The sequence below is a fragment of the Magnolia sinica genome, chromosome 15 (assembly GCF_029962835.1).
Source record: "Magnolia sinica isolate HGM2019 chromosome 15, MsV1, whole genome shotgun sequence".
Classification (NCBI taxonomy): domain Eukaryota; kingdom Viridiplantae; phylum Streptophyta; class Magnoliopsida; order Magnoliales; family Magnoliaceae; genus Magnolia; species Magnolia sinica.
Genome location: NC_080587.1, coordinates 9,468,305 through 9,481,872, shown reverse-complemented (window position 1 = coordinate 9,481,872; position 13,568 = coordinate 9,468,305). Strand labels below are relative to the sequence as shown.

Here is a 13,568-nt window from a genome sequence, read left to right as displayed (position 1 = left end):
ACTTGGTCTACTAAAATGTGATGCACAACATTGTGGGAAATTCTTTCCCCCACTTTGAGCAGCCGAGACAATTTAGATATTTATTCTTCTGTTATTCCGTGAATTAGCAAAAATTGTTGTGGTAATATCACATTGCTTATTCCTCTTCTTTTTTTTTTTTCCTTTTAAATTTTTTTTTTTTTACTGTTGGTTATAGATTTATTCTCATGTCTGACCTATCCTATGTTATATAGGAATCATGATTCTATGAGTGCAGCGAAGCCCACATGCACTTCCACATGTGGCGCATGTGTGAAACCTGGCAGCACATGTGTGAACATCTGGACTATTAAATCAGGTGGCCTCTGCCATGTAAATGAGCGGGCCCAACAATTAGCTAGCATGTTTATCATTTGGGCCCTCAATTGTACTTCAAATGTGGACTCTAATCTTTTTAAACTGTCGATTGTGTTCACTTGTGTGTGACCAGCCGGATGAGTTAACCCAACCTGTTTTCTGGCCAGGTCATCTGCATTCATCTCATGCACGACCCAGATGTGCTCTGCTTATGTGCCACCTTGGCATATTCGCCTGTGTAAGGGTGCATTACCTTTTGCAAATTGATTAGAAACCTGAAAATTGGGATCATTTGTTTAATTTGCTTGTTGATGTAATCAGCAAGCCTAATCTTTTGAATCATCACTGTACTGTCTTATTCTTGATTCTGTAGGTCTAATGTGTCCCAGGGTCTCACGCTGAAGATTTTTCGAAAGAAGTTCTGCAGATCTGGTGGCATGTTTCAACGTCTGCTACTTCAACTAGTGTACGGATTCTACTCAGGTAATGCCATTTCTTATTAGATTTTCTTTTTTTCTGATAAGCAATGATGAATTATTGAGAAGAGAGAAAGCTGGATGCCTCATCTATTAAGCTAATGTATAAGAGAGAGGCCTTCAGTCTGGGAAAACTGGAGCTTTCCATGCTTTTCTATTGGATGCAGACTCCGCATTGGAAGGTAGTGTGGAAGGTAGTGTGAGAACTCATACACCTGACCCGAATGCTCTTTCTTTTCTTTATTTCTCTGTTTTTTTTTTCCTTTACAATTGCAAGAATCTTCTTTCATGGTGGTGCTCCCGCTTCAACACCACATTCCAAAATCATGGTCTGCCTCTGTTTGTGCTTTGTGCAAATGAGTTCTTTGAACAGCTTGGGTGAATTGAGAACTTGGGTAAATCATATGTACACTAGCAAATTCAAACATGATCTACTTCATTGACTGAAACCTGGCCCATTGCCTTGATTTTGATATGTGGTGTATGAATACCATAGTTCTAAAACTCGTTTACTCGACTAGAAACTTGGCCACTTGGCCAAGTCAATTCAACTCGGATCTGGGTCTGACTCGATCCAACTTGAGAAGACATATCGTCGAGTTGATTCGACGCAACTTGCTGTCACTTGAACCAAGGCACTCGGTGAGTCAGTGTTATTCTTAATAGAAAGCAAACGTGGAGGGTGGGAATCAAACCTGTAACCATGAAGTGACACTGTTAGCCAGAGAGCCAATCACCAATTTTATGGCAATGTTTCTGTTTTAAATTACTAACGGTTTTAAATTTTCCTTTTTAATATTTATTGTTATACATGGTATTTTTAATCATAATTATTAAAATATTGGGTCAAGTCGGGTTGAGCCTTTGAGTTTGACCTGACCCAGCTGAAGACCATGCTTTCAGATTTTTGAAATATGATCAATACCTAGCATGCATGGATACCCGTAAGATAGCTGTTTTTTTTCTTTTCTTTTCTTTTGTCAGGCCTATTTCTTTGCTGACCATTCAACTGGGATGGTTTGCGAGTCTGTCTTCCTCTTGTTCTTCTCTCGGCAATACCCATCTCTGGCTAATCTTTCCTGCTGGCGAATCTCACTCTCCCATGTCCGGATCATGTGTGACTGAATGCCAACGATCAAAGAGGTTAAGATTTATCTGATGAAGGAGGATGGTCCATCAATGATATGAGCGACGAGCTCAGCAGCCTGAGTCGCTGAACCATGGACGTCACATGCGTAGAAACTCAACAATTGTAAAGTTCCCTATTAGGGAGTAGTAGATGCGGAGTCATCTGAGACTCCCACAGAGATAGGTGGCTCTACCATATTCCGGTTCATCTCGATCTCCGTAGTCTCCTACAGCCAGCTGTATGTTAACTTACCTTGCAGCCCGTCTCTCCCGCTGACACGTGGATTGTGAAGGACATCATATTCATGCAAATTGTGGGTCCTATCATCAAGATAAAATCAGGAAGATCCGCCCATCAGGTGGGCTGAAGATATTTCTTTCCACATGTCTCTCTTACGATTCTTGTGATGCAGGAGAAATACTGACAGGAAACAGTGAGAATAGAAATGTCCACCTTTGAAACTTCCTGGCCATCGAAACTGTTCATAAGGTTATTGGGATAAATTGTAGGCACAAATATCATCCTGATCCAAATCTTTTGTGGCCCCACAAAGTTTCCAATGGCAGGTATTCAGTCCCCATTGTTTCGTGTGGCATGGTCTGCGTGAGTTTTGGATTTGGCTGAATTTTGGACTTATGTACCATTGTGAGCATGAAAAACTGGATGGATGGAATGGATTTGTCACAGGATCTCCATGGGCCCCACGTAGCTTCGGACATAGGTAGTTCCTGTATGCCTTCATGTGTTATATATATATATATAGGGAAAAGGTATTATATGCTTGACCGTATTATACCTTCCATAAGGTCGAGTGGTGGCAGTATTATACCTTCCATAAGGTCGAGTGGTGGCAGCACATTATTAGTCGGATGCTAAAAGTTTTAAAAGTTTTAAACGCCGGGGAGATTTTATAGGAAAATTGGAGAAACAAAACTGGTGCTATGTGGACCCCACCATGATGTATATTTTCTATCTATGCCGTCCATCTATTTTGAAATATAATTTAAGGGATTTACACAAAAAATAAGTTATATCTGAATCTCAGATGGACCACACCATGGGAAAATAGTTGTTATTGAATTTCTACCATTACAAACTCATAGGGCGCACTATAATGGTTATGTAGGGAAAAATAAGTTGTTATTGAATTTTTACCATCCAACCTATTCATAAGGTTATGTAGACATGGATGAAGTGAAAACACAAAACACAAATATCAGCTTGATCCCAAACTTCTCCAGCTCGTAAGAAGTTTTTAATGGTGAACGTTCAATCCCCACCTTCGGAAATCAACTACGTACATTGTGCACCATAAGGTTGGTAAATCAAGGTCGCTGGAACATCACTCAACATAGCTCTCGTGTTGTTACATCATCAGTGGCTGGCAGTAAAATGCATTAAACTTCAATTTACTGCATGGTGTGATGGATGAGTCAATCGAATCTCACCTCATCGTCACACCACCACCAATGGGTGGCTCAGCAACCTAATCGCATCCCGGAAGATCCTGGGAACCTGGGTTGGCCACTGTGATGTTTGTTAGAAATCCACCCAGTCCATCCTTTTTCTAAGATCATTTTAGGACATTAGGCAAAAAAATAAGCAATCCAGTGCTTATGTGGGCTGAAAACCTGAGGATTGAACCTCCGCAGTTAAAATATTCGTGAGACCATGGAAATTTGTGTTTTCAATTCATCCCATTAGGAATGACGTTATGAATGGTAGGTATGGCATATAAACATCACCGTCGACGCGGTAGAAATTTCCCTACACACATTTTCCTTTAGTGCGGCCCACTTGAATCTTTGATCCTTCTCAATTTTGATCCTAAGTCCTAAAATGAGCTCACAAAACTGATGGACGGGGTGAATTTATTACAATTATCAAGGTGGGCTCCACTTTAGGTTGCCAGCATAAAAACTTTATGGGAAGGCCTTTGGCAGGAAATCCATGTCCCACATGAAGTTATGGCTGGGCATTAAAATAGTGTAGCAGTTTAGGGTTACAGTTTAAATGTACTGTAGAAAATGTCACGTGCAACTCATGCAGGAAGGGAAGAGGAAATTGGGGAAGAGATTTTGTCAAGGGAGACAGAAATACGGAGGAAAAGAATGCATAAGGTACAAAGAGAATGAAGATTTTCCAATAGATGGGTCATCCCATTTTTTTATTATTTTATTTTATATTTTTATAATTTTATATTTATTTTTTCCACTTTTTTGGCTGGCTTGAGTTCTAAATCCATCTTTTGCTTGGACTAACGTCCTAACATTAGCTAACATTAGGTGTTGCAACAAATGTGTGGATGGATATTACATGGACATCCTAGTGGGCTTCACATATCTATTGTTGGATAGGGCTTAAGAAAAACAAGATATCACATAAATCCAAAGAGAAGCGTAGCAGGGAAGGATAGACTCATAGGGATTTAACATTAAGTCATGGGTTCAAGCACACATTATGATGTATGGGTGTTATGGTGTGTGTCCAAAAAAAAAAAGAAAAGAAGGAAAAAGAAGAAGCATAATAATAATTATTATTAAAAAAAAAACAAAAAAACAACTAACATCTAAGTCTTGACTTTCTAAGCAAGTAGATTTTCAATGTTAGGCAAGCATCAACTGTTTATATTAAAAATCTTATTTAGTTTTCTAAAATCTCAAAGGTCATGATTCTTTTAAAACTAATTATATAAACAAACTTGTACATATACTCCTCAATATACATCATTATACATAGTAAAGATAATAATAATATAAAAAAAACACTTACTTAATTATCCGATATATTGGAGGGTTGAAATGACAAATATCCATTGGCCCTGTGTCAACAAACAAGTGTATTACATACCGGGGAGTAGGGTAATAAATGGACTAGGCCCAGGCCAAGCAAAATCAAACTTTTAAAATCTAGGTCCAATTCAACCCAAGCTCAACCACTTGGCAGCTGTAGGGAAGAGGATGGTTCAACTATTATGACTTTGTACCTGCCACTTATTTACAGTGGGTATAGTAATTTAAGTAGTTTAATTTGAGTGATTGAGTGATCGAGTGATCAATATACAATTATGCTGATTTAGTAAGGTTGGGAAAGCCATAGGGGCCACCTTCATGTATCTATTGTATACCCATGCATTTTATCTAGCTCATTTTTAGAGCATGAGCTCAAAAAATGAAGTTGATCAAATCTTAAGTTGATCAAACTATAAGAAATAATAGCAATTGAATGGCCACCATTAAAAATTTTTAACGCCCACCCTAATAATTATATGCCATCCAACTTATTGATAAGGTCACACACATAAGATGAAGGGAAAACACATCAAATTGTGGGTGTACAAAACTTTTGTGGCCCACAAGATGTTTTTAACGGTGGACATTCAATCACCACTGTTTCGTGTGGTGTGGTCTACTTGAGATTTGAATTGGCTTCATTTTTAGGCCCATGTTCTAAAATGGGCTATCAAAATGGATGGATGATATGGATATAGAACACATTATCAAGGTGGGCCAATGTCACGGCCTCACCAGAATCTGCGATCTCACGTACTGGCCAACGGAGTACAAAAATAAAGTACTCAGAATGAAAAGTAGAGTCATTTTGGTAGTTTTGTGAAAGACGAGCCTGTCTTGTGTAGCTCTAGTCCCTGGTCATGGTATTAAAAGATCTAGAGCGTGGTATTAAAAGATCTAGAGCGAGATGAAATCTGACTGCCAAACACGAGGACGGGCCCAAGACATAACTCTCTTCTGCCAAACACCTGAGTCGTAAATACCCAATAAAAAAACAACTCTATTGCCATCCGTCCGATTCTTGAAAATCTACTGTCTAACGGCTGCAGTCGTATATTACAAGTCTTTTTCGTGTCCTCGTGAAGTACGTGGTGTTTGAAATCGATTTGGTGGCACTTAAAGCTTCTCACGAAACTTTCTTTGTTTCACTGTATAATTACAGTTTATAACCATCAACTTCAAAAAGTGCCGAATTACCGTTTCTTCCGGATTAAGTGTGTCATAATACCCCACACTCAATGCACACATGTCATCCGGATTTATATACTTTATCCTCTCCATCCATCCATTTTAACAGATAATTTTAGGGCTTGAACCCAAAATTGAGGCATATCCAATGTTCCACATCATAGGAAACAGTTGAATTGAATGTCTACCGTTGAAAAATTCTTGAGGGCCACGGAAGTTTCAGATCAAGCTTATACTTTTGTTTTCCCTTCATCCATGTCTGTATGATCTCATGAACAGGTTGGATGAGAAATAAACATCACTGCCGGGCCTAGAAAGGTTTCAACAGTGGAAATCATTATCCCCACTGTTTGGTGATCCACTTGATATTTGGATATACTTCAATTTTGGACTCAGCCCCTTAAATTAGATGGGAAAACGGATGGATAGCATGGATAGACCACATACATTCAAGGTGGGCCCAACTGAGTTTGCTCAGTACCATAAGAGCTTACTGTGTAACTCAGTACACGATCTGATTTCGTGTCAGCTTGATTTTGGTACAGTGCACACAAAATACAATCAACATGATGAATGGCCGGGATTACCTGTAAGTGTGAGATCTTAGGGTCTCTGTTTATCCAGACAATCCAATTAGTGGGTCCCTGATGTGAATGGGCCATAATCCAAAAGGTGCACTCATACGTATGATAATAATCATCTGATGCCTGTAAATTATGGATGAATATTGCTTTTGTTTGCAGGATAAGTTAAGATTATTAAGATGGCTTGATCAAAAGTATTGATCTGGCAATTTTCATTTATGTTAACGGTGTGGATGGCATTTTGCATCTAGGCCCACCATTAGTTGCGGTATGGCTCACTCATGGCTCGTTAGTTCTTCACTAGAATTTATTATCTGGATTGAATGGATCCCACCAAGCTGTTTTGTAGAAAGCATCGAGATATGATGGTAGGGTCCAATAATCTAGCCGTGCAATTCACGTCGCAAATTCAGGACCCTCTCATGATTGCTTCATTAATTAATTTATTTTTATTTTAAGCTGCCTTAGAAATGTGAAAAGTTTCAAGAAAATCATGGACGCGGATTACGTACTGGCAGCCTCAGTAGCGAGGCTGGTATTATAGAGCTATGTGAGCCCCATATATATATATATATATGTGTGTGTGTGTGTTTTTATTCCAGCCGTCCATCTAGTTGCTCATATTATTGTAGGGCAGGAACTAAAATTAAGGATATCAAAATCTCTAGTGGACCACACTACAAGAAAATAGTGGAGATTGAATGCCCTCCATAAAAAACTCCCCAAGGCTTATTGTAATGTTTATTTGTCATTCAATCTATTTATTAGGCCATACATGTCACTCGATGAAGAGAAAAAAAACAAATATCAGCTTAATTCAAAACTTTTGTAGCCCCTAAGAAGTTATTAATGAGAAGTGTTCAATCACCACTCTTTCTTTGGTGTGGTCCATATGAGATTTGAATATGCCTCAACTTTGAGCTCTTGTTATAAAATAGTATGAAAAAAATTGAATTGATGACATGGATAGGACACATACATCTCGGTGGAGCTGATGTAGCATGGTCGGTAGCCACCTCACTATCAGTAGGTAATCTGCCTCGAAAAACCATGTCCTTGAGGAGAGCTCCAGTAAGCAGATGAATAGGTAAGGTTATGTGCTATAGTTAAGGCCATGATGCTGTGAGAATTAATTTGTGATGTAAAGTGGGTGGCGGACACTTTCATGGCCAAGATGGACTAGAGAAGGCCCAATCGGAGGCGGGAGTAATTAGGATTGTCAAAATACTAAAGCAGGTGTATTTCGCAAACCAAAATAAGTTATTCAACGTACCATATATGATTTCGGGGTAGGAGAAGCTACTTTAGCCAACCAACCCACTATGCTGGGTCGTCCACATTGAATAGAAACTGTTTTTCTCAACCATTGCTTTCGTAGTCCAATTATTATGAGTGATTGTATATATTTTTTTACAATTTTGTATTCTTTTAAATTTCCATAAAGAGACATGCTAACCACTTGGAAAGTATAAAACATTCTTCCCATGAATTTTTTTTTCCAACCCACACTCACACCAACACACACCGACACGCACCACAATGGGAACTTGGACCCATGACCTCAGTGTTAAAACTCTTGTGAGTCTGCCACTGAGCCATGACTAGGGACCCATACATTCCATGATTGAGTTTAGTGCATTCTAGCAATTAAAAGAAACATGTGCTAGAGTGATATGCATCAAAAACTGACTTCTTGATAAGTAGGGTGGTTTTGGCTTAAAGCATCTTAAGACAGTTTTCATTTGTGAATTGCATTTATTCCACACAATATGCTCTGTTCAGCTAAGCCTAGCAATGGGCTGCACCTGGCTCAACAAATCAAAATTTTGAATTGGCTGGCTCAATAGTCTCATATGACCATTTCAAAATCCAGGCCCTGCCCTGGCTCATCGCTAGGCCTACCTTCAACTAGCATGAAAGAATATCATTTAGTCTATTATGATTCCACTTTCATTACAATTATGACCAGTGCATCAAATAATGTCGATATTGGGTCTTATTGATGTAGAACTCAAAGAAAGGCAATAAAGAGAAAGAAAGAAAAACTTTGTTGTTATAATTTAGATCAAGAGAATATAAGCTAAATGAGAATGAGAAAAGGAGGTAGTTTGGAGAATCACTTACCCAACCCAAGGGAGTGGGGAATCATTCACCCAATAAGGAAAATCTTAGGATTCACTCACCCAAGGGGATAGAGAATCACTCACCTAACAAGAGAGGAATTAATCAATTCACAAATTCAAATCTTTTAGAAAATAACTCAAAAATTGAATGCCTTTCCATTACAAAGTAGATCTTTTTATAGATCAATTACAACTACCTCTCGTAAATACATTAATAACAATCTTGTGTTTTTAATGTATTACTACATATTTTCAAAACAAAGGAACAACTTCAAAATAATGCCAAATACATTTCTAATACATACTTTCAAACTCTTCCCTTTTTCTATGCATGCAACATAGTCCCATGCATCATGAATGCACTTGGGCTAAAATAATGGGCTGAATACCAAGGTTGAGCTTGATTGATGGATTAGGCTTTCCCCTTGAATTTTGGACATTGTTAGACCACTTGATTTTCTGCACAAACTTTGTATTGAAGCAAGTTGATTTATTTATTTATTATTATTATTTTTTTTACATATGCATGTGCCTTTTCTTGCTTCCTTACCAGTAGTATTCCATTATCCAATTTAAATAGGCATGGCCTATGGTTCCCATGGACTTTTCATGGGCTAGTTGCTAGGGGGTTTGGCTCATTATTCTCATCATTCTAATATCCTTAATTGGTTTAGGTTGTTGATACACCTTTTTAATAGCCTATGGTTTTCAAAACAATATGAACTTTTGAAACCAATTGTGATTGCTGCAAATCCTTTAAACTTATCTCCTCTTTCCCCTGTTCTATATTTTTATGGAATTCCTTCAATGATAGTGGTAAATTTGCGATTATAAAACTAACTTGAAAAAATCATGGATGTTATAGCTCTTTCTATTACTAGATTAGTTGCAATTATTTGCATCTCATGTAATCAATCTGATATAGATTTGTCATTTGGCATCTTAAAATTGAAATACTAACTTAATATGTTTTGTTGTCAGCATCTTTGAGTCTTTATTTCTTCACAAGCACATCCAAAATCTCAAATTCTTTACAGAAGAACAATGGATCTATTATAAATTCCAATACTCTTGTTGGCATTGTATTGGACATTTGAAAAAGAACAATGATTCACATTCATCAGGGAAAATATATCTTAATCCATAACGGGACTCATTGGATGACCCGTACTACTGCCAAGTGGAAATAGTTCAACTATTAAAATGCTTCCGCTGGATTGTGATGGCATTTTGAAAGGGGTTTTATAAAATGTTTTAGCGATTAAACATCTTAGGAACCCAATAATCTTCTTATTGTAATAAGATGATATCTTTATCATATTACATACATCATACAATCTCCCTTTACCTAAAACCAGGACTAAAAGAAAAAGAAAGGTAGCTTCCTATGCATAAACCATAAGTACAAGAACACTCCTACCCAGTCTGCAGGTGGTGTTGCCTGTTTGATTGGAGTGGTCCAAAGGCCAGTGGATCTAAAGGAGCAGAGGCTGCTGTCGTATTGAGTCTGTTGTGGACTTGATGGCTGCAACATCATCCGGCCATTGCTTTCCCTGCTTCCAGATTTTGATGCAATGAAGCCTGGATCAAAGTGCCTCTGGCTGGATGTTGTTTTCAGAGTCTGTTGTGGATCCAAGTTGATTGTATTGTAATTTTTTGTTATTTTGACCTGTGGAATTATATGATAGGTGAGGCCCATTTGTTTTTTGTTGAGCCCACCTTAATGACTGTACATCATCCTAATCGATCAACTAAGTCACGGGTGATGTGCTTCCACCTTTATGTGGGAAAAAAAAAACTCCTAACCCAAAATTAATTATATCTTAAGCTTGTTAAGAAAAGAAATAAACTTATTTTATTTGGAAATCTCTTTCAACATCTTCACATAATTGTTGTGACTTAAGTCATTTGTCTCAGTGAATTCTGACCCCAAGATACAAGTCCTTCATTGCATGCATTTCCATGACAATATCTTTCATCTCCATTTGCTCTCTAGGAGATTCCTCGGAACACAACATGACAATTCTGATCATTGAATTCAAGCAGTCATGTATTCTATTTCTTGTGTCGATATGATTTCTGTTGCCTTCAATAACTTTGGCTTCTTCCAAGAGAAATGGATCTACAATCTCCATTACTTGTAAAGGCAAGGCCAACTTAGCAAAATGATTAAGGCTAAGATTATCTTTAAACATGTCATTGGCCTATTATCACCAGTAGAAGAATTCAATAGCTATAAACATCTCCTTGTGTGGATGATTTACCGCCCATTGCATACTCGGTAATTTATATCTCTCACAAGAATGTAGGCAACCACTTATATACAAATAAAAATAGAGGTTGAATCCATTTAAACAAGTAATTAGCATTTCTGTTTTTCCTAAAGTTAGGAATTTCTAACATCAATCCATGTGCTATGAACTTTAACCGGATAGTGGGTACCCATTTCCCAATCTTATTATTAATGTTATTTTTAATTACTTGAGTAACTATTGGAATCTTACTCTCATTGTAGCTATAGGAATATACTCTTACTTACGTCTAGGAATGTGCTATGGCTTAGGATTTTGGATTGTCTTATTTAAACATTTGCAATACTCATTATAATTAGAAAAAAAAAGGACAATTAGAGGATTTATCAGTGGTCCGCATTCAACTTGCACGAGTGGCCTGCCTGATCACCAGAAAGATCAGGAAAAGGCAATATACCAGCTAGAGCCCACTTAGAGAACATGCCTCCCTCTATTTTTTGTTTTGTTTTCATTTTTGTTTTTGTCTTGGGGGCACAAGGTTAAAAAAGAAAAAAGAAATAATGATACAAATAATCAGGGCTATCAATGGGCTAGGCTCTGCCCTACCAAAATCAAAATTTTGAATCAACCAGACTTGAAATAGTTCAAATTTTGGGCCAAAGCCAACCATAGGCCCAGCTCATTGAAAGGCCTACTAAGCATCCCATACCTGTATTGTCCATACCCAGCAAGCCCTAAATCTCACACAGGAGATCACCTCAACTATGGAACAAACGATTAAGCTTGCTCGCAAGTATTCCTAAACCATCTGCCACTGAATTTCCTTATCTAAAAGTGTCAGATTTCCTAAATTTTATAACAATTTTCAAATGAGATATATCCCCCACCGGATACCAAATCTTCCATGGGGCTGGTGCAAGAGGATTAGAAATGGCATTAAAAAAATGGAATCTGATAACACAATAACATTCCTTAGCCCCAGGTCAATGCAATACTAATTAATGCTGTCAAAGGCTGCATGTGTTTCAGCCACATTATTAGTGACCCTGTCAAAGAAGTTATGAAAGGCAAAGATAACTTAATCCATGTGATCTCTAAAAATTCTACCCCCTCCATCCTCATTAAGATTCCCACAGGAGGATCAATTAACATTTAGTTTTATCCATCCTGGTTCTGGCTTAGGCCATTTTTATTCCGGCATATCCCATCCTTGTTGGTATTCACGGTTTTATGTGTACCATCCATTTCATCAGAGATTACTATGGTTTGATAATTCTAACCATCTTGTTAGCTGTACATCAACTTACATTTGAAAACATAGCAATGATTCACATTCGTCAGGCGAAAGAATTACTTACATCAATTAGATGAACCATTGGATCATACAAGTTCATTCATTTTTTTTCCTTTCATTTTTTTTTTTTTTTTGTTTTTTGGCCGAATCCATGGTAAAATTCATTGGACGAATACCTCATCAAACTTATATCAAGTTGGTAGTCCAAATGCTAGACTAATTTCTTAACATTATAAAGTTTTATTAAATTCATGATACAATCTCCCTTTGCCTAACATAAGATTAAAAAAAAGAAAAAAGAAAACATCTTCTCATATATTCAATATCAATACAAATGCACTCTTAACCGTTTTTTTTTTTTTTTTTTTTAAACACGCACACACACAACCACACGCTCACGCCGCCGTAGAGGAATTTCACCACCTATGGGTACTCGAACCCTCAACCAGGTGTTCAAACTCCGGAGAGTCTACCACCGGAGTAAGAGTAAGGACCCAAAAGGAGAGAATGGAGGAAAGCGAGAAGGAGAAAGAGAACGAAGTAAAAGAGATCGAGGCCTGCAGCGATCCGTCTGCTGGAAGCACCGGCGACGAATCTCAACCAAACCCTAAACCTAGATCTGTCAAGATCATAGCCCCAGAGATCGAGATCCATCTCTTCCGCTGCGGCAAAGGTCCGATCGATGTTTTTAAATCGAGGCTCGGAGGGTGGGATCAGGATCAGCTGGAAGTCCATGACATTCTGGAAAAGTATGGTTTCAAATCCATCTTCGCGTTCAATCCCATCTCGGGAAGAGGTGTTTCGATCCGTTTCAACCCCCGGAATGGAAGATCGTTGCTTCCGTACAGGGACGGATCTGTAATTTACATTGACGGAGAGCCAAAGGATTCCATGATCAAACCCATAACGAAGATCCTGCTCGGCACAGCAGTGTTAGCACTTTTGTTGGCAGTGTTTCTGAGGGAAACTCCAGAATGGTTGAAGACCTCAAACTTCCTAGGATGAAACTTCCCCCCTTGGATTATTGCTTGCATAGTAATTCTTTTCACCGGCTAAGGAAGAGAACTAGGGATGCATTCAAAAAGTTTGGTTGGTGAGTAAATGCCATCTTTAACTGCTGTTAGTACTTTCACTTCTTCTTTTTTCAGTGACCATGGTTGCTTGTTTAATGCTTGCTAAAGTTGCAAGCTGTAGTTTGAGAATTGCATGCCTTGTAGAGCTGAACAACCGAAAATGCTAGTCTGTAAAATGTTTTTTTCCCGGGAAGGAATTTACTACTTTCTAGACCAAAAAAAAAAAAAAAAGACACTCTTAACCAAAGTCTAAATAATATATCTAGAGCTTGTTTAGGGAAGGATTCAACAAGCTCATTACATTTGGAAATCTTTCTCAAA

The 13,568-nt window shown here is 38.0% G+C and overlaps 2 protein-coding genes across 2 annotated transcripts; both read left to right on the top strand.

Moving 5' to 3' along the window:
• Positions 1 to 122: 122 nt before the first annotated feature.
• On the top strand, positions 123 to 2,521 carry LOC131228058 (uncharacterized). The gene is made up of 4 exons (XM_058223887.1): positions 123 to 351; positions 504 to 574; positions 710 to 819; positions 1,797 to 2,521. The coding sequence occupies exons 1-4, from the start codon at positions 223 to 225 to the stop codon at positions 1,811 to 1,813; spliced, it is 327 nt and encodes a 108-aa protein (XP_058079870.1). The 5' UTR covers positions 123 to 222; the 3' UTR covers positions 1,814 to 2,521.
• A 10,154-nt stretch (positions 2,522 to 12,675) lies between these two features.
• LOC131226779 (uncharacterized) lies at positions 12,676 to 13,444 on the top strand. Its single transcript, XM_058222506.1, has one exon. The coding sequence runs from the start codon at positions 12,682 to 12,684 to the stop codon at positions 13,177 to 13,179; it is 498 nt and encodes a 165-aa protein (XP_058078489.1). The 5' UTR covers positions 12,676 to 12,681; the 3' UTR covers positions 13,180 to 13,444.
• Positions 13,445 to 13,568: the final 124 nt, after the last annotated feature.